At 38.3% G+C, this 27,968-nt stretch overlaps 1 protein-coding gene and 1 long non-coding RNA gene across 2 annotated transcripts in view; both read right to left on the reverse strand.

The window, feature by feature from the left end:
• SNAP91 (synaptosome associated protein 91) overlaps positions 1-27,968 on the reverse strand; it is a 142,652-nt gene that overhangs the window by 5,787 nt on the left and 108,897 nt on the right. Inside the window, exons 17-28 of the mRNA XM_073336567.2 lie at positions 23,139-23,246; positions 22,302-22,547; positions 21,996-22,073; positions 21,772-21,843; positions 21,160-21,243; positions 20,021-20,104; positions 10,819-10,956; positions 9,348-9,488; positions 7,462-7,492; positions 3,915-4,026; positions 367-450; positions 178-282 (exon numbers count right to left, since the gene is read on the reverse strand). Coding sequence (XP_073192668.2) covers positions 178-282; positions 367-450; positions 3,915-4,026; positions 7,462-7,492; positions 9,348-9,488; positions 10,819-10,956; positions 20,021-20,104; positions 21,160-21,243; positions 21,772-21,843; positions 21,996-22,073; positions 22,302-22,547; positions 23,139-23,246 — 1,283 coding nt within the window. The remainder of the gene's footprint in view (positions 1-177; positions 283-366; positions 451-3,914; positions 4,027-7,461; positions 7,493-9,347; positions 9,489-10,818; positions 10,957-20,020; positions 20,105-21,159; positions 21,244-21,771; positions 21,844-21,995; positions 22,074-22,301; positions 22,548-23,138; positions 23,247-27,968) is intronic.
• LOC140908741 (uncharacterized) lies at positions 26,325-27,880 on the reverse strand. The gene is made up of 3 exons (XR_012157983.2): positions 27,766-27,880; positions 26,756-26,830; positions 26,325-26,390 (listed from the first exon to the last, which is right to left on the reverse strand). It is a non-coding gene; the product is annotated as an uncharacterized LOC140908741 (long non-coding RNA).

Here is a 27,968-nt window from a genome sequence, read left to right on the forward strand (position 1 = left end):
CATATACTCAGGACTGTATATAGATAGCATTTAAAACCAAGTTTTCAGCCAGGGTTTAATAGGAGGAAAAGCTTACACAACAAACGGCTGGAAGGGGGCATGGAATGCAATGCCAACAACACCCTATTTCTACTTTAAAACTTATTTAATTATTTTACATATAAAGAACAAACTTACTTGTGCACCTGGTCCAGATGCAACTCCGAATGGTGGCCTCATCATAGGCTGTCCATACATAACTGGCTGCTGAGACATCATGGGTACACTTGGTCCAGCAGAAGGCTGCAAAATTAAGAAGTTAAAAATATATAAGGTTGCTAAAATTGATTAGGAAGAGTTATTTAATGAAGAAAAATAATCACTCACCATTCCAAATCCTGCTCCTGGCTGTGCAACTGGGGGGACACCTGAAGCAGGAGGAATAGCACTTGCTGGAGGCACAGTTCCAGTCTAAAAGCCAAAAAAACAACAACAGATGATAATTTCTATAAATCCAACTGCAATTACATGGAATAAAAGTGGGGAAAAATCTTATTGTATTTCAAGATCAAAAATGTCAGAACTGTTGTACAAAATGTTAAGTAACAGATGTTACCCAAATTGCACAGCAGCCCACCTCTATGGCAATTCAGCCATTTTAATTCTCAAAACACTGAGAACTGGTCATTAGAAACTTCAAAATTTGGTTTCTAGAGAAGTATATAGAAGGTATATTTATGTCAATGACATTAAACTTTAGACAGTCACTTCTTACTAGGATTTGCACAGTATGTTCTGCTTTACAGATAGAATTCTTAATTCTGAAAACAGCTTCAATCTATTATCCATGTCTTAATCTAATACAACTAGAAAATGACTGCAAGGGAAATCTTCTGTACAGAACTACAAGAATACTTCCCATTTCTCTTCTTCCCACCAGGTAACACTCTTCAAATCTGTTATAAAGAGGACAGTGATCAATTGTCCTCAATATCCACTGAAGGTTGGACAAGAAGTAACGGGCTTAAATCTGCAGCGAGGGAGATTTAGGTTATATATTAGGAAAGGCTTTCAAACTATAAGGATAGATAAATAATTGAACAGGCTTTCAAGGGAGGTTGTAGAATCCCTATCATTGGGCATTTAAGAACAAGTTAGGCAAACACTTGAGGGATGGTTTAACTATTCGTGGCCATGCCTCAGTGCGGAGGATGAACTAGATAACCTCTCAAGGTACCTTCTAGCCCTACATTTCTATGATGCTACATTAGTACCCTTGACTGGTTGTTGCTCCAAACAAAATGAATTATGAAGACTGTTTAGAACATGTTACCACATAATAAATCTGGGGTTGTTTATCTTGATCCAAGATAAGCAACACAGAAACCTATAGATCCTGGTCAATTAATTACTGTGATGGATTACTGTACGTCTGTATATCAGTCTGCAAACTCCATTTTCTTTTGTGTACACCATTTTGATTATAAATGTGCTGCACCTTCACTTTTGCCTGTTAGCCTCTATATTTGACTGGAATACCCAAGAGACATTAGCACAGAATCTGTGCGCCCATTGGTGGAGTGCTAACCATGGAGAGCTTTCAAGAGTCATTATTAACCTGGATGGTCTTCCATTCAAATGGAAACATTCTAGAGCAATGAGCTGGCTGCAGGTCAAGGGAGCTAGAATCCCTAGTTTAGGGACCAAACAACAAATCACCTGACAAGGGACCTGAAGTTGCTTGGGAGAAGAAGGCGGTTGCCTGATATAGAGGGCTGAAACTTTATAAGAACAAGTACTGCTCTTAGCAGGGGCTCTCTCACCAACCAGGACATAAAAGGCATGGCTGGACAGGAAGAAAGGAGGGTCCTGCAATTCTGAAAGGACTGACGAAATCCCGAAGGGCTCCCAGAGTGGTGAGGACAGGGGAGGGACGTAGGGAGGGATTTGTATGCAGCTATTTTCCATAGATCTTTACCCATTGTGCTTTGTCTATGAGTAAAATGTAACTTGTTTAGACATTCCTTTGTAAGGTCTGAGTGTTAACAGCAGTTAGAGCAAGTAACACTTACTTTAATGGTCACAGAATCCCTAAAGGGTGAAACAGTAACCTAGAGCATCCATGGTTTCAACTGAACTCTGCGGAGCATCAAGAATTACTGGGGATGCTTGGGAGAGCTAGCATTAGCTTCAGGGCTGAGGCAGTTGGACTGTTGCATATCTTCTCAGGAAGGGTATGTGTGTGTGTGCGCGCTAACAGGCTTCCAAGGAGACTGGAAGAAACTCTTTAAAAGCCACCACTGCCTTTAAAGTATCCTCCTACAGTGGTCCAGAGCAGAAGTTTGGCAAATATTTTTACTAAGCCAGGCTTTTGAATGATCAATACAAATACAGGTAGTCTGGCTGAAGATTAGGACCTTTAGATAAGTGTCTATGACTAATTTGTGTCTTTTACTGTTTTTGTGCAGTGCCATAGGTACCCTCCATTATAGACACTAGACAATATATAGTAATAGTTTAACTGCTTGACTCTTTAAAGAAAGTTCAACAGTCCTAGAACTATTAAACTTCATATAAAAATTAAAACAATAGCAGCAAGAAGAATCATGTACAGTGAATGGACAGTGAATTTAGTACTCTCAAAAAGTGTCAGACTGGGCACAGCCAAAGGACAGACAGCATAAGCAGCAGTTCAAGCTTCAATATTGCTCTGTCAGTGTATCTCAATACTGACCTGAAGGGACTTTAAGGGTTTCAATCTCCATAGTCATTTCTATGTCACTGGTATCCTTGTTGGCAGAATTTTAATTTTTTTTACTGGCTTTAGACATCAGCGAACTGCGAACTCTACCAAAGCCACCCAACCCATTTCCTAGAGACCAGTGAATTCCTATCAGATGGTAACTACTTTCAGTTACAACCAGCCTAGTCTGGGTTTGAATGAGTGACTAGAAGGGAAGTTCCACATCTCATAAATCTCCAGATGCCTCCAGGTCCTCAGTATTTCAATATCTGCTGGGAACAAGGATATATCCTGAAATAGCTGCTTTTAGCTTGACTTCCATGAAAGAGCTTATTACTAAGTTGTTTCTCATGAACATACTACAAAGGCTAGTGGATTAAGTAACTGGTCACAATGACATGCTCTCAGGCATGTAAGAGCAGCCACATTAATATATTAGTGACAATTTCCATCTAACTTTAAGCCAGCTGTAAAACCTGTTGTGCAGGCAAAGAGCAGTTAGTATTTTCAAGTTTAGTTAAAAAAACAAAAAACAAAAAAAACCCAACAGCTTTGTAAGTAGAATTAGTAGAACTTTACAATTAAATTCACTTACATAATAGAAAATTGCCCCACCTTTCTGGTAAGAAAAAAAGCTGAAATAGTAACTAATTCATTCATCAAAATTCCACACCCACATTAAATGGAAGCTGAAACAATGATTGCAAAAAATGTCCCCCCATCCTGCCCCATGGAACATTTTGCTCATAAATTACTAAAAGAAAATATCACACCCTATTGTCTTGGAAGTAACTGATCACTCTTTCTGGCACATATACAAAGATCCTGAGCAGGTGTAGACCAATGTAGTTCGACTGACATCAATTCCACAATGCTGATTTACATTAGCAAAGGATCTGGCCCACAGACATTGGTCGTCTCAAATCAATGTTTTTCGTCTTAGTGACATTGTCAGAGATACTACAGTATTTCCCTACAGTTACAGACAATTAAAGTATCTCCGATATCACAACATGTTTAACAGGTGGCTAATGTTGATTAATAGTCACAATTGTACACACACAGTCCCCTAGAAAAAACACAGGGAAGAACACCAGTTTATGTACACAGTAGTAATAATTTGTTCCTATTTCATCACCACTTGAGTGCCTGCTGGACATGAAGTGCTAGGACTAATTACTGAACTACATACCAAGGGACCAGTTGGAGGAACACCAGTTGACCATGTTGCAGGTGCTACTTTTGGTTGCCAGTTAGCTCCTCCCGTTAACTTCTTTTCTCCAGCACTCCACTGAAGGTCTCCCCTAATAGGGATTCAAATGCAGAAGCAGAGATATAAATCAGAATAAAGCTGTACATTGAATGTTAAAACTCAGCACTCTGAATGTATGTACATTAATTTATATAAACACTAAACAAAGCTAGCACGCGCATTAGTTTTTGTTATAGGCATCTGAGAAATCCTGAACACATTTAGTGTGCATAGGTTGTGAATAAATTATCTCTAATCTCAGTGGTGGTCATTAGCTATGGTAACTCAATTGCCAAGTTTACGATAGTCTATATCAAAAAATGAAAACAGAATTAATGGTGAAAGCCTTTACATCTCATTACCAATGAGTAATTAGCAATATGTGAGGAGGCAAAAGATTGTTTAGTGCTATATTCACATTCACTTGTATGGTATTATAATCTACAGGGAAGGATACAATTTATATCAAGGCAAAAAGTGAGGGATTGGCACTGCATATTCTACTGTTGATAAAGGCATTTCACAGTTAAGAATCTTGTTCAGAAAGCTGCAGCAGAAGAAAAGGAGGGCTTTTCCCTTCAGAACACTCAAGTTGTAGGATTCAAGATCTATAAAAAACATTCATAGAAAAAGGAGGAATATTTTCACCCCTTCTAGAAGCAGAACAACTATTACTAAGGGGTAGCCCAACATTTGATGTTTTAACAAAAGACTGCAGGAAAAAAAACAGGATTTGAGGCACATGACAAACCGGTACATCTCCAAACCTGGACAGTGTTGGAATTCCCCACCTTCTGACCGCAAACCAGTTAAAAAGGTAAAATTCAAAGTGAAAATTTTAAGAGAGCCTGGGCGCCCCATCATCTCAGGCATTGGCACCCTGACAGCAGGATTGTCTGGCTATGTAGACTCCCTCCTCAGGCTTTATGCTACCAGCACTCCCAGCTACCTTTGAGACACCACTGACTTCCTGAGGAAACTACAATCCGTCGGTGATCTTCCTGATAACACCATCCTGGCCACTATGGATGTAGAAGCCCTCTACACCAACATTCCACACAAAGATGGACTACAAGCCGTCAAGAACACTATCCCCGATAATGTCATGGCTAACCTGGTGGCTGAACTTTGTGACTTTGTCCTTACCCATAACTATTTTACATTTGGGGATAGTGTATACCTTCAGATCAGCGGCACTGCTATGGGTACCCGCATGGCCCCACAGTATGCCAACCTTTTTATGGCTGACTTAGAACAACGCTTCCTCAGCTCTCGTCCCCTAACGCCCCTACTCTACTTGCGCTATATTGATGACCTCTTCATCATCTGGACCTATGGAAAAGAAGCCCTTGAGGAATTCCATCATGATTTCAACAATTTCCATCCCACCATCAACCTCAGCCTGGACCAGTCCACACAAGAGATCCACCTCCTGGACACTACAGTGCTAATAAATGATGGTCACATAAACACCACCCTATACCGGAAACCTACTGACCACTATTCCTACCTACATGCCTCCAGCTTTCACCCTGACCACACCACACGATCCATCGTCTACAGCCAAGCTCTGCGATACAACTGCATTTGCTCCAACCCCTCAGACAGAGACAAACACCTACAAGATCTCTATCAAGCATTCTTACAACTACAATACCCACCTGCGGAAGTGAAGAAACAGATTGATAGAGCCAGAAGAGTTCCCAGAAGTCACCTACTACAGGACAGACCTAACGAAGAAAATAACAGAACGCCACTAGCTGTCACCTTCAGCCCCCAACTAAAATCCCTCCAACGCATTATAAAGGATCTACAACCTATTCTGAAGGACGACCCAACACTCTCACAAATCTTGGGAGACAGGCCAGTCCTTGCCTACAGACAGCCCCCCCAACCTGAAGCAAATACTCACTAGCAACCACATACCACACAACAGAACCACTAACCCAGGAACCTATCCTTGCAACAAAGCCCATTGCCAACTGTGCCCACATACCTATTCAGGGGACACCATCACAGGGCCTAATAACATCAGCCACACTATCAGAGGCTCGTTCACCTGCACATCTACCAATGTGATATATGCCATCATGTGCTAGCAATGCCCCTCTGCCATGTACATTGGTCAAACTGGACAGTCTCTACGTAAAAGAATAAAGGGACACAAATCAGATGTCAAGAATTATAACATTCATAAATCAGTCGGAGAACACTTCAATCTCTCTGGTCACTCGATTTCTGATCTCAAAGTGACTATCCTTCAACAAAAAAACTTCAAAAACAGACTCCAACAAGAGACTGCTGAATTGGAATTAATTTGCAAATTGGATACAATTAACTTAGGCTTGAATAGAGACTGGGAATGGTTGATTCATTATAAAAAGTAACCTATTTCCCCTTGTTTATTCCTTTCCCCCCACCTACTGTTCCTCAGACGTTCTTGTTAAACCCTGGATTTGTGCTGGAAATGGCCCACCTTGATTATCATATACATTGTAAGGAGAGTGATCACTTTAGATAAGCTATTACCAGCAGGAGAGTGGGGTTGGGGGAGAGAAAACCTTTTGTAGTGGTAAACACCCATTTTTTCATGGTCTGTGTGTATAAAACCATCTTCTGTATTTTCCACAGTATGCATCCGATGAAGTGAGCTGTAGCTCACGAAAGCTTATGCTCAAATAAATTGGTTAGTCTCTAAGGTGCCACAAGTACTCCTTTTCTTTTTGCGAATACAGGCTAACACAGCTGTTACTCTGAAACTTGCTCTACAGATGTAAGGCTTGTTCGATTGGACAAGTGGGAAAGAATCCATTGGAAACTTTGGGTGAAATCTGATCCCACTAAAGTCAAGTTGAATTTTGATTCAATGAAGGCCAGGATTGCACCTTTTGTCAGTAAATTGGGACTGATTTTGTTTTAGAGTGTAACTCAGAAAGTGGGAAAACTAAGATAGGAACAAAACAAAACAAACAAGACATGGTGGAAAAGAGTCAAACAATGATAATTAAAGTAATTTTACATTCTCCTTTTCTCAAAAGAAAGAATACCATGGATTTCCCCCCTCTTAGCTCAGTCTAAGTAGAGGTTGTGAACCAGCTCAGTAGTCAGTGGAGTCAAACAATCACAGAAAGTGTATCTAAATATAAAGCTCAGCAAAAAGATAAAAGGGACTAGGTGAACTTGAACACTACATCGGTTTTTAAACTATGTATTTCTTGTTGTTTCAGGACATAAACTTGTCTCTAGTTACCCTGCCAATGCTGTGGTTTAACAAACCCCCATTTCTTTAAAAGTATATCTCCCTATTAGTGTGGAAACCGATAGACTCTACTAGAAAGATAGTGGAATGGACTACGTTCAAAGTGCTATCAAATACACCAGACAAAATGGGGGAAAAGTTCTCTAATCTTTTAGTTTTATTAATCTTATGTGTTACAAGGACCAGCATTTTTAAACAAAAAAAACCCACCCAAAATTCAGAACTTACTTTTTTGATGTGGTGCCAGAAATTCCAAGATCTGAAAATCAGAAATGAAATTAGGATAAAAAAAAGTTACTTGTTTATAAAATTAGGTGAAGGATTCTGTCAAATGTTTTTAATATAAAAACATCCGTGCACCTGCACAAAACTGATCCAACAGCACAGTTCTAGGAATAGTACTCATTTTTTCTAAAAGCCCTCTAAATAATGAAAGCTAAAAATTGAAGCACATCAGTTTCATTAATGATTTCCTTATGACAAACTTGTTCTTCCAAGAACTTAACATTTCTTTAACATACAAAAGAAATAAGAAGCCTGAAGGGCCAGTGTCATCGTTTCCTTAACTGTGTATTTATGTACATGTACAAAACAAAATGTAAATATGGTAGTTTGGATCCAAGTGGCAAGTCTAGTTTATCTTTTATGTCATACTTGTGAGAAGTTCCAGCCACCTGGGTGGAGGTGTGAAAACAAGTTGGTCTTTAACAGTGTCCTTTCAAATTTAAAAAAATAGTGCATTGCACTGCTAGACGAGGACTTATGTGCACATCAGTTGGCTCTCTAAGTTTGTAAGCAACAGAGTTAAGTGGACTTAAATTTAAATGGTTTTGGAATCCCAGTGATTGAGAATTTTTTTAAAATAATATTTTCCTCCTCCATCACCAGTAGAGATCCTACAAAAATTCTGCTGTGTTTCTCCTGTGTATCCCCACTGCCCACAGATACAGAGGAGTAACTGAGGATGGAATTTGATTTACAAGATAATTTACAAGTGATCATGCATAGAAGAAAAGAAGCCAAAAAAGAAAAGAAAAGAAGCTTTGCTCTTGCTGATCAGAAAATTGTTTTTAGGGCTGACAGAAAAAAAATCTGTTTGTAAATCAAGTACATATTAGATGATGTCATTGAGAAACATGAAACAGCGCAATTTCTATGGTCTTTTTCGGACTGCAACCACATTTTAAATAAGGTTACCCACTGGCCCAAGCAGTTGGTCAGTATTAAGGGCCTGGTTGGGTTGTTTCCATTAGGAGAAGAGATTGATTATACAAGTTTGGGGTGGTTTTTGTGGGTGTAATTTTGTTTATTTACAAAGAAAATACAAAGTCCCATTTCCCTGAAAAAGTAGAAATGATTTCTGAGCAAGAAAACTAAAGTCTGCCTTTTCAGTGAGCACTCTACCCAAAAGAAGCTCTCTCTACTTCTTCCCAGGGCCATGCACTGCTGCATCTCCTGTTGTCTGCTGACCTTTCTCCTTGATATTTGTTTCGTTTCCCACCGGGACACAGCTGCAACCAACCAAAGCTGGAGTCCCTACGTGTGTAATCAGAGAAAACCCTTAAATCACATGGCTTTGCCTCTGCTCAGGCCTCGCCATGCTGGCCTGTGCCTTGGGCGGTGGCTTCTATTATTTCAGCTATCACTAAGCACCCACTGACTTTTACCAGATCTGACTGACGGCTGTTAGTAACTCCTTCAGCCTAATGTACACCTCTAGAATGGCAAGTGCTATTTTTCCCATCTGTACTCTAATCTGTTTCAAGTATCTAAGCTTGAAAATGTGTTTTCAAGAGACAGATTTGTAAATGTCCCTTGGATTATAGAACAGACCGATTTAGTCTGCTTGAAAACAGAAGCTCTATGATATGGATCAAACTTTGGCACAAGACCAGGAACTGAGCTGTGAAAACCTAAGCACCGTAGCCTCCTACAGAGAAGGACTATAGCAGAGAGAGAGGCAGGACTCTTGAGGGGTGCAACAGACTAAGCTAACATACAAGTGACAGCTATATTTATGTACTCAAAAACAAATATTATCAATAAGTTGAATGAGTTGAGTAGTTAAGATCATAAGTCCTTTTAAAAAAACCAAAACAGTAGTTGTGACTTACTGCCTACTAAACTTGCGAGAGATGAATCAAGATCACTTCCAAGGCCTTTGCTTGCTGCTGAAGCTGTTGCAGCTGAAGCTGCTACAGACTGACCAGATGGAATCATAGTTGGCATAAGAAGATCACCTAAACCATCAAACACTAGAATTTAAAGGAAACAGCAGTTTAGATAGTAACCTTTACTGTAATATTCCTTTAAGTAACACCACTGCATAGAACCTTTAGTATTACTTAACAAATGACCATAGCACAGACAATCACTCCACAGGTATTACTAATACATAATTTCACATAAAAGAATGCCAACACGGCATGCATGATATTTTACTAACACTGAAATGTAGGATTACCCTGAAATAAAAATATACTAATGAAGACTAGAACAATACATGCCTAAATGGTTACAAATGCATTCTTAAACCTGGTAACAAACTTAAAAATCCCAGAGCATTGCCCCTCTATGTATACATGTTTGCAAAGAGGTTTAGAAAAGCTATGTAAAATATTTTTTTTAATAGATGTACAAGTTACTGTAGTAGGAGAGCCAGGAAGATAGACGATTTTAAAATGTTTTAATTGATAAACAGGTTTCTCTAATATATCAATTAAAGGGATCAACAGGGATGTAATGGGTACTCTTCATCCACACTGACAGATCTAACTTCCCCAGAGCAGATGTTGGCTTCAGGAGTCAGGTTTACATATCATAACTCAAACTGCTTCTCTTTTGTCTGGTTAGCCCACTATTATTTTAAAGTAAGTTATATTACTTGATTCCACCACAGTAAATATTCTGATCCACATTTGATGTGCATGCTAATGTTATTTCAACAGGCAAGTGTAGCATATTATGCACTGGCAAGCAACCAAATCAAGCAGTAGTACTACTCAGATTTCTCTCTTACTCATTTAGTTGCAGAACTCACCAATTGTAAATTTGTAGCAAGGACCCAGCATGGAAAGTGTAGAATGGAAGAGATACAAACAAAATGACAGCAGTGATGAAAAGTTAAGCTTTATGTCAAGCAAAGAAGACTATCTTGATCTCAGTTTTGTGTAACTGGGTGCCATGCAAACTTCAGGGCTTCAGCAACAGCAGCGAGATCACATGCCTATACTCTGAATATACAGTACGAAGTGTTTTGTTTTTCCTCCGATAACTCCTAACAGTCATGCAGATAAGCACGTGCAAAGAGATGACATACACACTTATATTTGGTTTCTGCTGAAAATTGAGAGAAGATAATGGGAACAAGGAAAGATTTCCTAGAATTATCCCCACTGCTGGTGAACGCTTACGGTACTAACTGGTATTTTCTCTTTCAATTGATTAAATGACAGAAAATATTGATACCCATGAGAATTTTTTTATATCCTTTGTATTAAGAGCAGTAATAATTGTATCATTTATATTAGCGTTGAATGAACACGTTTGTTCTGAAGATACACAAGGAAGATACACTTCCCTCACCTGATGGATCAAATGAGCTGCCACCAGTTGATGATGATGTTCCAAAAGCTGCTTCAAAGTTGGGCTGTAATAAGGTGGTTTGAGCTGGAGTAACTGGTGATGGTGATGGAGAAGGAGCAATGAAAGAACCTCCAAAGCCTTTAAAAAAAAGTTACATTAAAAAAGGTCAGATGCACCCAGATGGAATCACAAAATAAAAGCCTTGACATACTTACTGTTCTTAAAGCCATAACATAATATAGTTACTCTATCATTATGCTTTCTGATATTAGATAATAAGCATCTCTTGATGTAATGCAAAGTATTCTAGTAAAAATCACTCTAAAACCAGCTAAAGGAAGATCTACTGTAACTGGCAAGTTCTGGGTTGCAAGAATCATAAGACAGCATCATAAACCTAACTTGTAACTTCACCCACAAATGAAATGCAGTCACCTCTGGGGTAGAGCACAGCAGTTTAATAGCACATTCAGTGCACAATGTAAGACAAACATTCAGTACACCTTACCCAATTATAATGATAGGGGTAATCTATAAGTAGGCAGAATGCAGTTACTGGGATTTGGTCAGGACACTGGGGTTAGGAAAGTGTACCATGAGTTGTTTAATGACCCTGACTTGAGTAGCCAGGAATGCCAACAGTACCTCTTAATCTCATCTAGGTTAAATACTAACTACCTATTGATTCACCAACCAACCAAATGAATCACCATCACTACTTCCTACAGCACATGGGCCTTCTTTGCACCTCTCCCAAGTTCTTATCTAACCTGACCCTCACTTTCATTGATTTCTATTAACGGTACCACTTTCCTTTACATGACTGGGCTTTTAAGTGGTCTCCAACTATAATTTTAGATTTTTGAAGTACTATAAAATATTGTAAATAAGAACAATTATATGATTTTATAGATTTCTTTCTACAGCATTTTTCCCCCACTGACTCCTTGATTTAAATTTTCCTCGTTAAATAAGAAATGTTTTCCCTGAAAAATGGAAATAAAAGCAATAATCCACCACATTTCTCTCTGAAAACAGTTCTGTGCCAATGTAACATGAGTTGAGCAGTTCTGTCTGCCAGCAAGATATGGACTGATAGTTATGGCTTGTTTTTCAGGAAGTGTGAAACACCCACAAAGCTCAATGAAATTAACAGAAGCTGCAGGTACTTCATAACTTTGGGAGACCAACCAGTATAGATTATAGTCACAAGGTCAATTTCCAAGTAGAATAGTCAGCAGCCTAGAATATTTTCTTGTTGCACTAATTTCAGGTTGTCAGGATTTTGGTTGCACTGGTTGAGGACACAGCATATATTAGGGATTAGTGATGTCACAAAGTATAGGAATGAAAATCAGAACCTTGAACTCAACTTGTGAAAGAAACGGAGGAACTGACTTAAACTGTTAAGATTTGTAGTCTACACATTATGCTAAATGCTTAAAGATACTGAATCTATTAACATTTTTAAGGCAACAACACATGGCAACTGATGCACTTTAGGGAGATTATGACAGATCGAACACAGACATTTTATCCACTTGCAAACTGTAATATGTACCTTCAAATGCCAGACTACTGTCATAAGGAAAAAGACAGCCAGACGTGAATGTTTGGAGAACACTGGACACAAGTGTGGTAAAGTGGACTACCTTCAATTTAAATAATTAATGCTTTAAAAAATGAAGTGTTAAAATTTAGGAAGTTAAAAATATATAAAAAACTCACCAAAAGTTATTGTAAAACAGTAATATACATTATGTTTCTCATAGCCGTTTAACCCCAAATCAAACTTTTGCCCCAAGCTGTGAAGGAGCACATCACGTTCCCAAAGAATACTTCATTAGCCCACTATTCTAGGAATAGTAGCTTTGGAATGATCCTGACACCATTTTCTAGCATATGAATGCACTAATAGATTACTGTATCACTTTTCAGTAATGTTGATTAACCTCAATCTATCCGCCACTCTCAGTAATCATGAGATACTGGTAACCTATATACATAACCTGGCAGGAATTATTCCTTTCTAAAAGATCCCAAAGAGTCATGACAGGTAGCTACTTCTCCTTCCCAAGGGTTTGGGTAAGATTGGTGACAAAGTCAAACCCTTCTTACAACTATGCCTAGTAGATGCACACCAGCATAAATTTGAATTAAACTGAAACAGGTGCAGAGAAGGACTACTAGGATGATCAGGAGAGGATAAGACTTCTCTCTATGAATACATCAGAGAGATATACTCCAGAAAGGGAGGAAGACTTATTTAAACTGAAGAATATTGGCACAAGAACAAATAGGTATAAATAGCCCAATAGTACATTTAGGCTGGAAAATAGAAAAATGTTTCTAATCAGAGGAGTGAGGTTTTGGACCAGCCTTACAACAGAAGTTGTGAGGACAAATGACCTAACTAGTTTTTAGGTTGGAGATTGACAAATTTATGACTGAGAGTACATGATGAGGTTGCCTGTGATAGCAGGAGACTGCCTATGACCCACAAGGTTCCTTCCAGTTCTATGTGCAACATGGATTATCATGCCAGCGGTATGATGTTCCAAGTTTTTTTTCCCCCCATCACAGAAGACACTATATTCCATTTATCTCCAGATACAGAGGAGCTGGTACGTGGCATAACAGCCTGCCTATTCAAAGTGTATCTAGGAAAGACTGAAGCAATGCTAGTTGGATAAGGACCACCACTGTTTCATCCTTGATCAAGGCGCCTGACCTCTAGTAATTAAGACAGCTGCAGTCTTGGTTATGCTAGACTCACTGACCTTGGGTATCTGGCTAATTAGTGCCCTTCCATCTCAAGTTAGCCTGAAAATTCCTGGACAGAGCTGAGAGTGACCAGTCCGCAGTAGTTACAGATTTGCAATTAATGTGATCTAGAGCTGCCAAATGCTCTATCTGGGGCCCTGATAAAGTAATTAGGAACTAGACAATTAAGTAGCCTATGTAAATAGCTAAAGAAAGAATATCACTTTTCCAGAACCTGCACTGACTTCCCTTTGTTAGCAGATCCACTTGAGGGTTCTGCTAGGACAAAGACTTGAATTACCCTCATTATCTCAAACTGCCTCTTTTTCCAGGAACCCATATCAGCTGCAATCAGACTCACTAAGATTTAGAGCCCAGACAAAAACTTATGAGGAAGATGAGCCGCCTTTACAGCATCTCATAGGCTCTCAAACATTGTCCTGAAGGAGACATGTCAGCTTCAGATCCCTCTGCAAAATTCCTTTTCAGTCCCCAGAAAAATGAAAGCAAAAGAATATGTTTGAATATTCAAAGAATAGATGCTCACAAATTAAGAGCAGAACAGAAACCCAGCTGCCCTTCTGGAAATTTGTTCGTATTACTATAATCCATGAATAAAGTTCTGTGGTGACAGGTGCTTTTAGCAGAGCATAAGTAAGTTCTATCCTTCTCTCAAGACTGGAATGGTAGATTTGGAAGCAACAGATCACATTTAGCCTTACAAAACAAACTCCTCTTGTTATGGAGGTGGCAATAAAGTTAAAGTGGTAGGGTTTTAATTTGTGCATAATTTTTATAAACTTGCTTTATATACTATTACATAGTCATAGATTTACCATTTTAACTTAGTTTGCTTTTAGTCCTTGTGAATTTGCTACATTTGAAAACTGATCATAGTATATTTATCAACTTACACTACTTAGCTAGCACATCCAAAGAAAGATCTGAAATGTTGAGCAGTTGCTTGAAAGGAATGAGGAATATTAGAAGTTAGACTGGGAGAGTAAAAAAAAAAGGATTCGAAAAGCAATCTAAAAATAAACTATACTAAAATGCTATCTTGAAGTTTCCCTGCACTCATTGTTTAGGAGTTTCCAGTTGGCTAGCATTTATTCTACATGACACCAGGAATAGGCTTGAGAGTAGAACTGCATCTTCGCCTTCAGTGAAGATTGCTAATACAAATGTGGACAACAAAATAATAGCAAGCAAAACTAAACTTTCAAATGTCTGGATGGATCAGATGAGTATCCAGACAAGACTATTTTTTTATTAGGACAAAATACCTATTAATATATATTCTATTACCAGTTGTGTAGAGTTTATATTATATATATATATACATACATACATACACATACACACACACACACACACACACACACATATATACATACACACACACACATATACACACACACAAATTTTAGATTATAGGATTAATTAGAGAGGAAGCAATTCAATAAAACTTTAATAAATCATTATATTATCCTATTCCAATAAGTTTCTCAGAAGAGAAGAATAGGAGAAAGATATTTTTCATTAGGAGATCTAAAGGAAGTAAGCCAAGAACACAGTCAAACAGTGACACTACAGAATACTTACAATTATGCACAAAAAGGTACCTGTAATTTTATGCACACTTTCACTAAAACTAAGCATTCAAAATCCTTGGAGGACAAGCCTTCAAGAACTATGAGAAATCAAGAGGATTTTATATTTAGAATTGGATTAGCTGCAGGTTATACATCTGCCATTATCTGAGGCAAACAAATGCTTAGCAATATGCTGTTATGGTTTCAGAGAGCCTTTGTATCTGCCAAATTGTCATTCAAACCCCATTGGTAGCCATTTTGGATTTAAAATGTAGAAGCTCTGTAAGCAAGAAAAAAAATAGTTTACTTAATAAGTGAGGCTGTTGGAATTTTACCCCTTTTCACAAAAAGAAAAGGAGTACTTGTGGCACCTTAGAGACTAACCAATTTATTTGAGCATAAGCTTTCGTGAGCTACAGCTCACTTCATCAGATGCATCACGAAAGCTTATGCTCAAATAAATTGGTTAGTCTCTAAGGTGCCACAAGTACTCCTTTTCTTTTTGTGAATACAGACTAACACGGCTGTTACTCTGAAACCCCTTTTCACAGGCACTTCAACATGTGGATACAGAAACACTGAAAGAATAAAGCTTAAAGACAGGATCACATGCCTCAGTGCAGGGTAGGCATAGGCAACTGTGGGTTTGATGAATTCTAACTAAGCCTCAGTTATCCAAAAAAACAGGCTCACATCCTCCATCCTTTATACACAGAAGCCTTGATTTAATACCAACTTCACCAATTTTTTCAAAACCTCCGCTATCAAGAACCCCCCCCCAAATACAATGGAAAACTGAATATAATTTGAAAGCTCCTATTACTAAAGCGTAGGCAAAATATTCAAGGAATTTCTATATTCCTAGATAGACATCATTTTCATGCTGAAAATGCATTTTTGGGAGTAAAATTGCTTTCAGCCTGAATACACAAGATTGTGATTTGATCTTTTCAAACAGATTAGCTCTTTTTTCAAAATTTCACCACATGGAAACTGGTGAAAATCAGTTGCTAAAGATGCTGTAACATTTTCTGCAATTGTACGTATTCCTACAAGTAACCAACAATGTTCTCATTCATGAAATTGGCTAGATACTCCTATAAAATTGTCATTTAAGAAATTTAACAAAAAGAGGGACTCTAAATTAGAAAGCAAGGACTGCCTTTACTGACGGCTCCTGGTTTATCCACATACTCAGCTTCAAGCAGCTGTCTTGGAACCAGTATATGTAATCATTTCTGGAACGGGCACTTACTTTCTTGTAATGAAATAGAAAGTTTTCCATGCATATGTTTAGATGCTGGTGAGAGATGTGTTCTCCTTTGGATTTATCCTCAAAAGAAACTCACAGTACTTGCAATATAAAAAGTCTCATTTCTATCTTTTATAGGAGAGCTTCCTTATTTAAGGACTTATTGTGTGAAGGGGCCCATATAAGAATGTGGATGAGGAAAAAACTAATCAATATTGACCAGCTGAGAAAGATTTAAGCCACTTTAAAAATGACAAAAAGAAAAGGAGTACTTGTGGCACCTTGGAGACTAACCAATTTATTTGAGCATAAGCTTTCGTGAGCTGTAGCTCACTTCATCGGATGCATACTGTGGAAAGTACAGAAGATTTTTTTATACACACAAACCATGAAAAAAATGGGTGTTTACCACTACAAAAGTTTGCCACAACAAAAGGTTTTCTCTCCCCCCAGCAGGGGAGTGGGGTGGGAGGAGAGAAAACCTTTTGTAGTGGTAAACACCCATTTTTTCATGGTTTGTGTGTATAAAAAGATCTTCTGTACTTTCCACAGTATGCATCCGATGAAGTGAGCTGTAGCTCACGAAAGCTTATGCTCAAATAAATTGGTTAGTCTCTAAGGTGCCACAAGTACTCCTTCTCTTTTTGCGAAGACAGACTAATACGGCTGCTACTCTGAAACCTTTAAAGATGACAGTATGCCAGTATTTAAAGGACAAATATGAATTAACCAATAGGGCCAAATAAGTAGTTCATAGGTGCTGGAACAATTTTTATAGTGGGGAACGCTGTAAGCAATTCCACAAAACTGAAAACCTTTTATATACAATGGAAACCACTAGAAATGAAGGAGTGCTGCTGTACCCCAAGCACCAATGAAGTAGTTACCTGAAAGGCAGCAAGGAGAGATTTTCACTTTTATCTCATATACATGGGCTCTTAATTCAGAATTAAAGGGAGTATGGTATTATTAGAAAAAGCAACAACATTTTCAATCTGCTAACTCAAGGGAGAAGAGATAATACCCTTAGTTACTGGACTTGCCAACTTCACTTTCTAGACTAATCAAAATCACAGTGAGTTAGTGACTATTCTCTGGCTATTTAGAAATATATAAATAAGTTTCCTGAAACTAGAGAAAAGCTGGCTTGGAACTTTTTCCACCACTGATTTAGTGGCCTTTTTGGTTTGGTGTAGAACAGGTAGCTTGTGTTATCTGAGCCCAGTATACACCACCACATCAGGTTTGGTAGCATAAAAAGGTAATACTTTTAAGTTGGTTGTTGCCTAATGTAAGTCAATAAAAAGGGTACTGCTCACAAAGTTGGCACATGGAAAAGACCAATGAGGATAAGCTGAAGCTGCCTGAGTAAGAAGAAAGCCAAATATGTAGTGGTGGAAGGAGGAGGCCATAGTATATGAATATTTCTGGTTGATATGTATTTTTTTACTGGAAGCAAAGCAAAAAAAAGTGTCATACTTGTACCCAGAAGGAATAGTGTGTTACATGTACGCTTGGCAATGAAGCTTCAAGGAATCAGACTGACATGAGGTGGTCACCTTAAACTTGAAAATCAGCATGACATCCCCAGTTTTGATTTGGTGCCATACTCAGCACAATTCAGGTTTTTACAATCCCTTCTGATATGAACGAAGAGTGACAAACACTTTGAACGCTGAGGGTGTTATGCTGCTCTTTGAGATGCCTCCCTTTGATGAAGGGGCACAAAGGCAGATACAAGTTAAGTGGACAGGTTATTTAAAACAAAGTAATACTCAGAAGTTGTTGCCTCTTCTATCTGGCTCAAACAAGGACATGGACGTATGTGCCAAAATTCACAAATAGTGTCCTCTATCCCAGTTCCTCTTACTGCGGGATACTATGGGTTTACTTTCCACACAGTTTGGATCAATTAAATCAGAAGAAAACAACTTTTCATCCTACTTTTCATGGAACTTCTAAAACTAAAATTATGCACTGATATTGCAGCCATTACTTAGAGGTTATCTTAATTTATGGTCTATAATCTGCAGCACAAGAAGTACTGTAGGACCACTTTGATCAGTAACCCAAAACTGTGCAATTTTAAGGTATTTTAATATAATTTAAGTAGAGATGCCTTTGCAGTAAGATTTAAATTCAAATGAGTTTATATTGTTTGATTTAACAGAAGCTTAGCAGTACCACATAATAGTTGTGAGGTTCTGAGAACCTCACTAAATCTTCAGTTTATAGTAACTTTGAGAGCTGCTCATTTAGATGTTTTCATTGTTTAAGATATTTGTATCATATTTGACCTTATTCTGATGATGCATGGTTTAGGATTCTTTTTTCTCAATGCAGAGTTCTGTCCAAAAACTTTAAGTCTAGTACAGTACTGAACATATTTAGTCCAATAGATCATTCTCCAAAAACTGCTAACAGCAGTTATCCTCTGCTTCTCAGTTAGCCAAAATGCAAAATGGGGTAAGTGATGCTTGCAAGGATTAGTTAACATATCTTCAGAGTTTTAAAAATAACATTATCTGAATATGGTCAGAAATTAAACAAACTACAAATGGTGATACTTTCATTTGTTAAATAAAGCTTGTACAGCTGCAAAGATACAGCACAAATGTCTAGCATGGAGAGGTTAGTTTAACAACACTGACACAAGCAGTTACAAACTACAGTTACCAAAAACTTAACTAGCCTAGAGCAAGTTTACTTCTTTAAATCAACTCGTTTCCTAGAACTGAAGTTATCCTGTTTACTTACATAGCAACACAAATATGCATGAGACCATACAATAGACATAATACCTATTTCCTGCCCTGAAGTAAAATCGAAAGGAAGAACAAACAGGAGGAGATAAGGAGAAATAAGGAGAGTAAGTAGGGTTAGGAAAAGGGAAGAATAAGAGGATGAGAACAATATGATCATGCAGTCATTTAGGAGGAGATGTGTCATGAAAGTAGTAAAATTTGTTATACACAGCTTTATTGAAGCGATGGTACTTAAGAATGTTTAATACTATCAAATCTTTGCTGCTGTCCAACAACATTTAGACCAGGGGTGGCCAACCTGTGGCTCCAGAGCCACATGTGGCTCTTCAGAAGTTAATATGCGGCTCCTTGTATAGGCACTGACTCTGGGGCTGGAGCTATAGGCACCAACTTTCAAATGTGCCGGGTGGGAGGGGGTGCTCACTGCTCAACCCCTGGCTCTGCCATAGGCTCTGCCCCCACTTCACCCTTCCCCTAAGCCTGCCATGCCCTCCCTCCACCCCCTCCCTCCCCAGAGCCTCCTGCACAGCATGAAACAGCTGATCAGGAGATGCAGGCAGGAGGGGAAGGCGCAGATCAGCGGAGCTGCTGATGGGCAGGAGGTGCTGGGAGTGGGTGGAAGCTGACCTATTACTGTGCCTCTCTGGCAATGTACATTGGTAAATTCTGGCTCCTTCTCAGGTTTAGGTTGGCCACCCCTGATTTAGAGTTTACTCCACTGCAAAATGAAGGTTCATTTTGAAATAAAATAGGTGTGTGACTAAACAAATCCAAAAAACAACCTTCCACAAGAAAGTATACATTTTATTTAAATTTATATTTATTACCAGCCAGTAAGTCTGCAGAAGCTGAGGAACTAGAAGCTGCCTGGGTTGCAGGTTGGGGTTCAGAAGCACTACTTCCAAAAGCATCTATAGGGTAAATTCCACAATGCAGCAAGAAAGGCAAAATAAGTTTAACATAAATACTCTGAGTCATCATTGCTATGTAAAGAATGCATGAATAGCAGTAGTAGGACAGCTTCATTCACCAGGTAGAATGATGAGCAAACATGTTTGGGAACCTCAGACAGAATTGCAGAAAAAGTGGTTTTGATAGCATATAGTGAAGGTGGAGAAATAAGGCAATGAGCCAACATTTTTAAAAAATGATATTTTCACATGAGAAATACAAGTGACTTTTTTGGGCCAATACTTCACCTGTGAGGCTTGTAAAACTAGTGGCCTTTTCCAATAGGAGACCCCAACTATATTTACAGTATGTTATTTTCGACTTGAGTTAAGCCATTTACACAGATTCACATTATGGATTAAATAAAAGGCAACGATAACTCCAGCTAGAAGTACAGAGCTGAAAGTACTCTAACAACCTACAAGCCTGTCATTTTAGTTGACTGTTTCATTGAAGTTTAGAAATAGCTTCATAATACATGAAACAGAAATTCTGTGGTGTTTGCCTATACAGATGAAGTCTTAAAAAAGCTAAGAGTTGGCTATGCCTATCCTAACTTCCACCATTTCAGATCAATTCAGTCTAATCGAGTAGAATTCACATTTACCAATTTGTTTTAGTTTATATACCAACTCCAGCTGCTTACAGAAGTTGAGCTGCTCAGAGAAACATCAACAGAAGATTAAAAGATATACAGCTTCGTACAATGAACTTTGAGTGAAAACGCAAATACATGATCAAGGAAGATAACCCATGCACTGAATACAGATGATAGAACGGTAAATACAATGAGGACTGATGATGGAATAGAAGTGTTGCAAATGTTTATTTGCAGTTTATGTTTTATTGAATTTTCGTTTAAGACGACTTCGATACATACAAAGCTGTTCAGCTGCAACACTGCATGAGCTAAATTGTGAAAAGAAGAAACTGCAACCACCAACATGAAAACAGTGTAAATGTATTTGAAATAAGTGACTTAATTTGCAAGCGGTGAGGAAGGAGAAATACCCACCACCAAATAGGTCAATCACACCTGAAGAATCCACTTTTGCTGGAGAGGCAGCAGGTAGAGGAGATGGTGCTGCAAATGCATCCACTGCAGTAGGCATATGACAGATAATATTTAGTATCAGCAAGTTAATAGCAATGATAACTAAATATTTTGAAATCCACACTCAGACTCCACCAGTTAGCACCACAGGACTTGTACATTAGTTCAGATACCAATCTACAACACTGCAATCAGAAAGTATGTGAAGTTTTGCATATGTTAGCTGTCTTCATCATAAAAACTTTGTTGTGCACAGGGTAGCACTTATTTTCTGAAAAATTAAGGCTATACATACAGGTTATCTACTACTAGTATAGATAACTTCAGTGGAGCTGGCAAACTGAACGTTAGCTGACAGAATCTGAAGTTTTATTTTTGAGACATATTTGACTATTGGGACCATTAGAAAATATTCTTCACGAATAACATGCATCACAATTTATCGTTGAAACATTTGAGGTATTATAGATAGGGATTTGAAAGGGGATTCTCAAATTAAGCATAACATCAATCATTTATTTTTACTTGGGAAAAGACTGAAAATCTGTAGTGTCCTGTGAAACAAGCACTCACCAGATAAGAGATCAGCAGTGAGAGAACTCTCGGGCACAGGAGAAGTTCCATGTGGTGGAGATGAAAAAGCATCTTCCAGAAGTAAAAAGAAAAACCAAGAAGAAGTAAGTACTGTGTTTAAATCAAAGTCAGCTTATGCCGTAACAGTGTCAAATGAAACAACATTTAAGGGAAAAAACAAAACAAAAAAACTACATTGTGGGAAAGGATCTGTTTATCTTTACCTGTACCAAACAGGTCAATGCTAGGAGTAGCATCTGGTTTAGGCGCTGCAGGAGCATCAGGAGCAGACTCAAATAAATCTAAGACCAAGAATATACACGTCTAACTCATTTTGGAAGACAGGACTGAAAGCAGTAACTTTTCAGTTTTGCACATCGTATTTGGAGAATTTTAAAAGACCGGCTCTTTGTCTGTAAAGAGCCTTCTAATATACAGTATACATGCAGTAGTGATCGTGTATGCGGTACATTTATTTGACAAACCAGAGTTCAATCCACCAGAATCAAAGACTTAAAAACAACAATTACCACCAAAGATATCTAGAGCAGGAGGAGCGGAAGTGGTGGTGGTGGTGGTGGCAGGTGTGGTGGTGGCGGCAGTGGTAGGTGCTGTAGCAGTAGTAGCAGTGGCAGCAGGAGAAGGAGTAGTTGCGGGAGCTGGAGTAGCTGCACTAGTAGGGGTAACTACAGGAACACTGGTCTCAGTTGGCTTCATAGCAAAGAGGTCCAGCTCGGGAGCAGCCTCTGCACTACCTTCAGATGGGGCAAAGGGGTCTTGTAAAAAGGAAAGCGGAGAATATATATATAGGATCAGTAAGGGAGGAAATTAGCAAAAATAAAGCATAACTATGGGTAACATACATACACAGTAGATACACACAATGACGAGGCTCACTAACACCTATCCTACTGATCTGGGCAAGCTATTCAGCAGGTTTTTTCTAAAATAAAGTATTTTTATAAAGGTGGAAAATTTGGGGAATTGAATGCTACACGTTTTTTTGGAAAGGTTGGTTTGGCACAATTGGAATGCAGCAGATGAAGATAACTGAAGAAAAAAGCTCAGGCTCCAAAACATTAACAGGATATTAAACTTGTTGCTGCTTACAACACTCAGCATTGTCAAAATTATTCAGTAGTGCTACTGAATAAATGTACGGAGAAAGGATATTGGCTTTGACAGAAGACACATGCAGTTATGTGAAGAATGCTCTTCTGTCTCAAAGTTCTATGTTTTTGATCAACTACAATGAATACTATGTACTCAGAAGAAAAAGACTGACTGATAATTAAAAAAAAAAACAACCCACACTGCCATGTAGTTTAATACTACAACACACACGAGACTAATGACATAAAACCCACCATTTCCTGAACATGCATCAAGAGCCGCTGCTACAGGGGTTGGGGTAGCTGGTGCTGCTGCCCCTTCAGGTGCTGCAGGGGCTTCTCCAGGAGAAGCTGCAAAGGCATCTTGAGTGCAGTTTTTTAAAACAGAAATTAAAAGGATAAAGAGAGAAGAAAGATATAGTAAAAGAACCAAGTTAAATTGCATAGGAAGATTCCCTTATACAACATGAATTTTTATTAGTATTTTTACTGACGTCAGATAAATCATGCATTATAAATTCTCAATCTCCGCCCACCCCACCACACTCAACGTATTTATTTTAGATGGGACTACATATTAATACTTTGAGGTGGTAGGCAAGAGGCATATTAAGATATTAAAGGCAACAGGATTCTCATTGTATAAGGGTTCTGAGCAGCATGTTTATGTAACATGAGAAGTTAACGAAAGCATGTAAAAAGTTTGGCGGTAAACTGATGCCAATTAAGTTATTAAAGGTTTCAGAGTAACAGCCATGTTAGTCTGTATTCGCAAAAAGAAAAGGAGTACTTGTGGCACCTTAGAGACTAACCAATTTATCTGAGCAGAAGCTTTCGTGAGCTACAGCTAGCTCACGAAAGCTTCTGCTCAGATAAATTGGTTAGTCTCTAAGGTGCCACAAGTACTCCTTTTCTTTTTAAGTTATTAAACTTTCATGTTCAGTCAAATTACCTCAATGTATGTCTGAATAATAATTTATCTAGCATGTGACTTTTAGCTCTTCAAAATATTCAGGAAACTAAAAGCTTGTGCTGTGAACTAGAATTCTCAATGATCTTTTATTGCACTATTGCGAGCATTTTAATTGAGTAGAATTTGTGAAGCCCATTTATAGCGAAACCTCATTTGAGAGAGATCCACATAACTGACAGGTATCCTGAGAAGTGGAATTTTAATTACCGATAGTAAAAACAACAGACCAGTGAATGGAAATTCAAACATTCTTTGCCATTAACCTTTAATAATTTAAAATATTTCTAATTCCTGAAAGGTGCAGCATTAAAAATTTAGCAGTTTTTAATTTTTTTTTTGTAGTCCAGTCTTATAAAACATCCCAGGAACTGTAGTGTTTTACATGAGTACTGATATTCACTGGGCTCCCCAGAAGGAAACACTCCTTTGCACTTTTCTATAACCCATTTATTTTTCTCTGTATATTGCATCTCAGTGGTCTAAATTCAGACTTTATCCATGTCTCCATTTGATAATGTAACTTTTAAAATGAGTCTTATAAGTTTGCATGTCAATCTTTATTAAATCAATAAGGCCCTCTAAAATAATTTGTTTGAATACATTAGCAGGTCTTGAGGATTTGTATGAGAGGATTCACTATAAAAAGGTTTCACAGAGCTTCAAAAAACAAATTAATCATCTTTCTAAAAAATCAAGAATTCTAAAAAAGATTATATGTTCACTCATCTTGTTTTTGACAGAGCAAGAAAGTTCATCTTAACGTATGGTGTAGTAAAAAGACAACTAACCAATGTCCCTAATTTGATGTCCGTGTTCCCTGGAGACTAAACATTTAAAAATTGACCCAAACATTAAATTTGGGTGATAGGTGAGCAACAGTATTTTTCTTTTGCTTTTTCAAACAAGTGCTAACATTATAGCATTTCAAGCTTTGAAACCATTATAGTAATACATTCCCAGCATTATACAACTGGGCAAGTTAGGCACATAACGTTAAGTGTTACTACCACTTGTAGTGTTTACCATCATGGAGTAGTCCTAAAGCTACAATTCACGGGGACTACTCACATAAGCAAGCTCAGTGCACAGTAGCATTTGCATGATCAGGTCCTAAAGCGTGGTGCATAACACATTAAGCTATTGAAAGCATTTCTAAGTTCTAAATGTCCAATGTTGCTCAGGAGATAAAAAGGAATGAGGAAAAAATAGCTAACTGCAAACTTCCTGTTAGAAAGCAATGCTGCAGCTGCATTGCCAAGCCAGCATTAGAGAGCTTTACATGCTGTAACAAGTTTCAATTTGAATGAAAATGCCCATTTTAAAAACAAATTTTGTGCCAACTACTCTAAAAATGCTCAAGACAACATGCATCTGAACTTCAGCAAAACCAGATAAAAACTGATATTTTAATTATATCAGACCAAATAAAAAACGAGAACTAAGAGCAACAGGAAAAAGAGCCTGTCAATAAACCGTTTCTCATTATTGCATTAGAGATTTAAATGTATTTAATTTACAAGAATTCACAATGGCAAAACTGAATGGCAGTTGTTCAAACAGTAAAATGTATAATCAGTCAAAAATTCTCTACATTATTGCAGAAATACTACACACTGGCACATGATTTAGAAGAATGGAGAAATCTGATCAGTCTAAAAGAATTGGACTGAAATTTTTTGAATTTGGGTACTTCCAACTATAATTGCTTTTGAAGGTCTGTATGCGAGTGACTTTTTGCCTACATCACCAGCTTCCGAATCAGTGGAGAGTTTCATCTGGAATACAATCTAGTATTACTCCTGGAAAAATAAACACTTCCAATGCACAATACAAAGTAGACTGATTCTGTGGTATACTTTCAGTAAATACTGTTTTTAGATAACTTTTTTCCTGATAATATAGTGTACAGTATTACATTAAGAAAATAAAAAAAACATTGGGGGATTGCAAGAAAGCCTATCACGATTACTTGAAAGAATAATTAGTTATGTGCTGAGACCACGTAAGCAAGAGCACAAAAGCTTATTCCTATTAAGATGTAAAACACCATCTCTCGAAATGTAACAGCTAAAGAACTCCAGCAGGGATAAACCCCTCATAAATACTCATAAAAGGGGAGTGGCTGGCTCTGACTATGGCAAATAATTTTTTTCAGTTCTGGTTTCATACGTAGCTGGAACCTACAATGTGTTTTCAATTTATAAACAGAGCTCTAGCTAGCTATACTATGATTTTTATAACTTTCTAAAGTGTTCAGACTATCTACTATACAAAGACTTACAATAGTGAACTAACATTATAATGGCTCTACAATCCTGACAATTATCAGAATAAGCCACAAAGGACGCCCTTAAAAGCTTGTTTCAGAGTAGCAGCCGTGTTAGTCTGTATCCACAAAAAGAAAAGGAGTACTTGTGGCACCTTAGAGACTGACAAATTTATTTGAGCATAAGCTTTCGTGAGCTACAGCTCACTTCATTGGATGCATAGAATGGAACATGTAAGATCTTACTATAAGATCCCTGGAATTAGGTCTGGAATGAGAAAAATAACTGCATTACTTAAAAGGAAACACTAAATCCGTATGAAACATACATTGTTGAAACCCTTAAATTAAGGGTACATAATTTGGGACTATTGAGATACTAAAAGTATCTACATAAATATATTTAAGTTATATGTGCACATTGCTTTAGGAAAAAAATTCTTTGTTTTCAATACAACACATCTTTCTTCTGTTGAGTTCTGCAGAAAGACAATTATGCTTCCGTACTTATAGACCACTGAAACTATAGACCATTGAAAAATGTTTGGTCTACAAATTTATAATTCCAGACTGTGCATGCCATGTTATGTGGCCATAGGATCCATAGTTAACAAAAATATTTCACACACTTACTAAGACATGCTGGATACGGTTGCCAACCCTCCTGGACTGGCTGGGAGTCTACAGGAATCGATCTCCCGGTGGCCACTGAAAGCAATCCAGGAGATTTTAATAGCTACTAAAAGTCCGGTTGGCAGCAAACGGGGCTAAGGCAGGCTCCCTACCTGCTCTGGCTCCATGTGGCTCCCAGAAGTGACTGGCATGTCTGGTCTTAGGCACGGGGCGGTCAGGGGGTCTCTACATACTGCCCCCGCCTCATACACCAACTCCGCAACTCTCATTGACTGGGAACCACCGCCAGTGGGAGCTGTGGGGGTGGTGCCTGCATGCAGGGGCATCAGGCTGAGCCACCTAGCTGCCCCGAGCCTAGGAGCTGAACATGCTGGTTGCTTGTGGGAGCTGCCCAAGGTGAGCATCGCCCAGTCAGGCCCCACACCCCAACCTCCTGCCCCTCACCCCCTCCCAGAGCCCACACCCCAAACCCCCTCCCAGAACCCACATGCCAAACTCCTGCCCGGAGCCCCCTCCCACACGCCGAACTCCTTGGCCCAACCCCCCCACCCCAGCCCAGAGCTCATGATACGAACTGTTGACAAGTGAATCATAATGAATCTTTATAACTGGAACAGAACGTAAGAAGGATATATTCAACAATATTATCTCAGAAGATTCTTGGTAAGTTTATCTTCTGTTATATTAGAGAACGGGGGATAAAAATTATATGACTTTCCCCAATTAAAAAACTAAAACAGACCTAAAAGTAGCAATTCTTCAACAAAAATCTTCAAAAAAAAAAAACAGACTCCAATGAGAAACTGCAGAACTGGAATTAATTTGCAAACTGGACAGCATCAAATTAGGCTTGAATAAAGACTGGGAGTGGATGGATCATTACACAAACTAAACTATTTCCCCATGCTAATTTTTCCCCATACTGTTACTCACACCTTGTCAACTGTAGTGATAATTAGGATGGCCCATTTGAAACAGAAGGTTTTTTTCTCCTGCTGATAGTAGCCCACCTTAATTGATTTGTCTCATTAGAGTTGGTACGGCAACCCCCATCTTTTCATGTTTTCTGTATATACATATCTTCCTACTGTATTTTCCACTCCATGCATCTGATGACGTGTGTTTTAGCCCACGAAAGCTTATGCCCAAATAAATTTGTTGGTCTTTAAGGTGCCACAAGTACTCCTCGTTCTTTTTGCAAAAACGACCAGTT

The sequence above is a fragment of the Lepidochelys kempii genome, chromosome 3 (assembly GCF_965140285.1).
Source record: "Lepidochelys kempii isolate rLepKem1 chromosome 3, rLepKem1.hap1, whole genome shotgun sequence".
Taxonomy (NCBI): Eukaryota; Metazoa; Chordata; order Testudines; family Cheloniidae; genus Lepidochelys; species Lepidochelys kempii.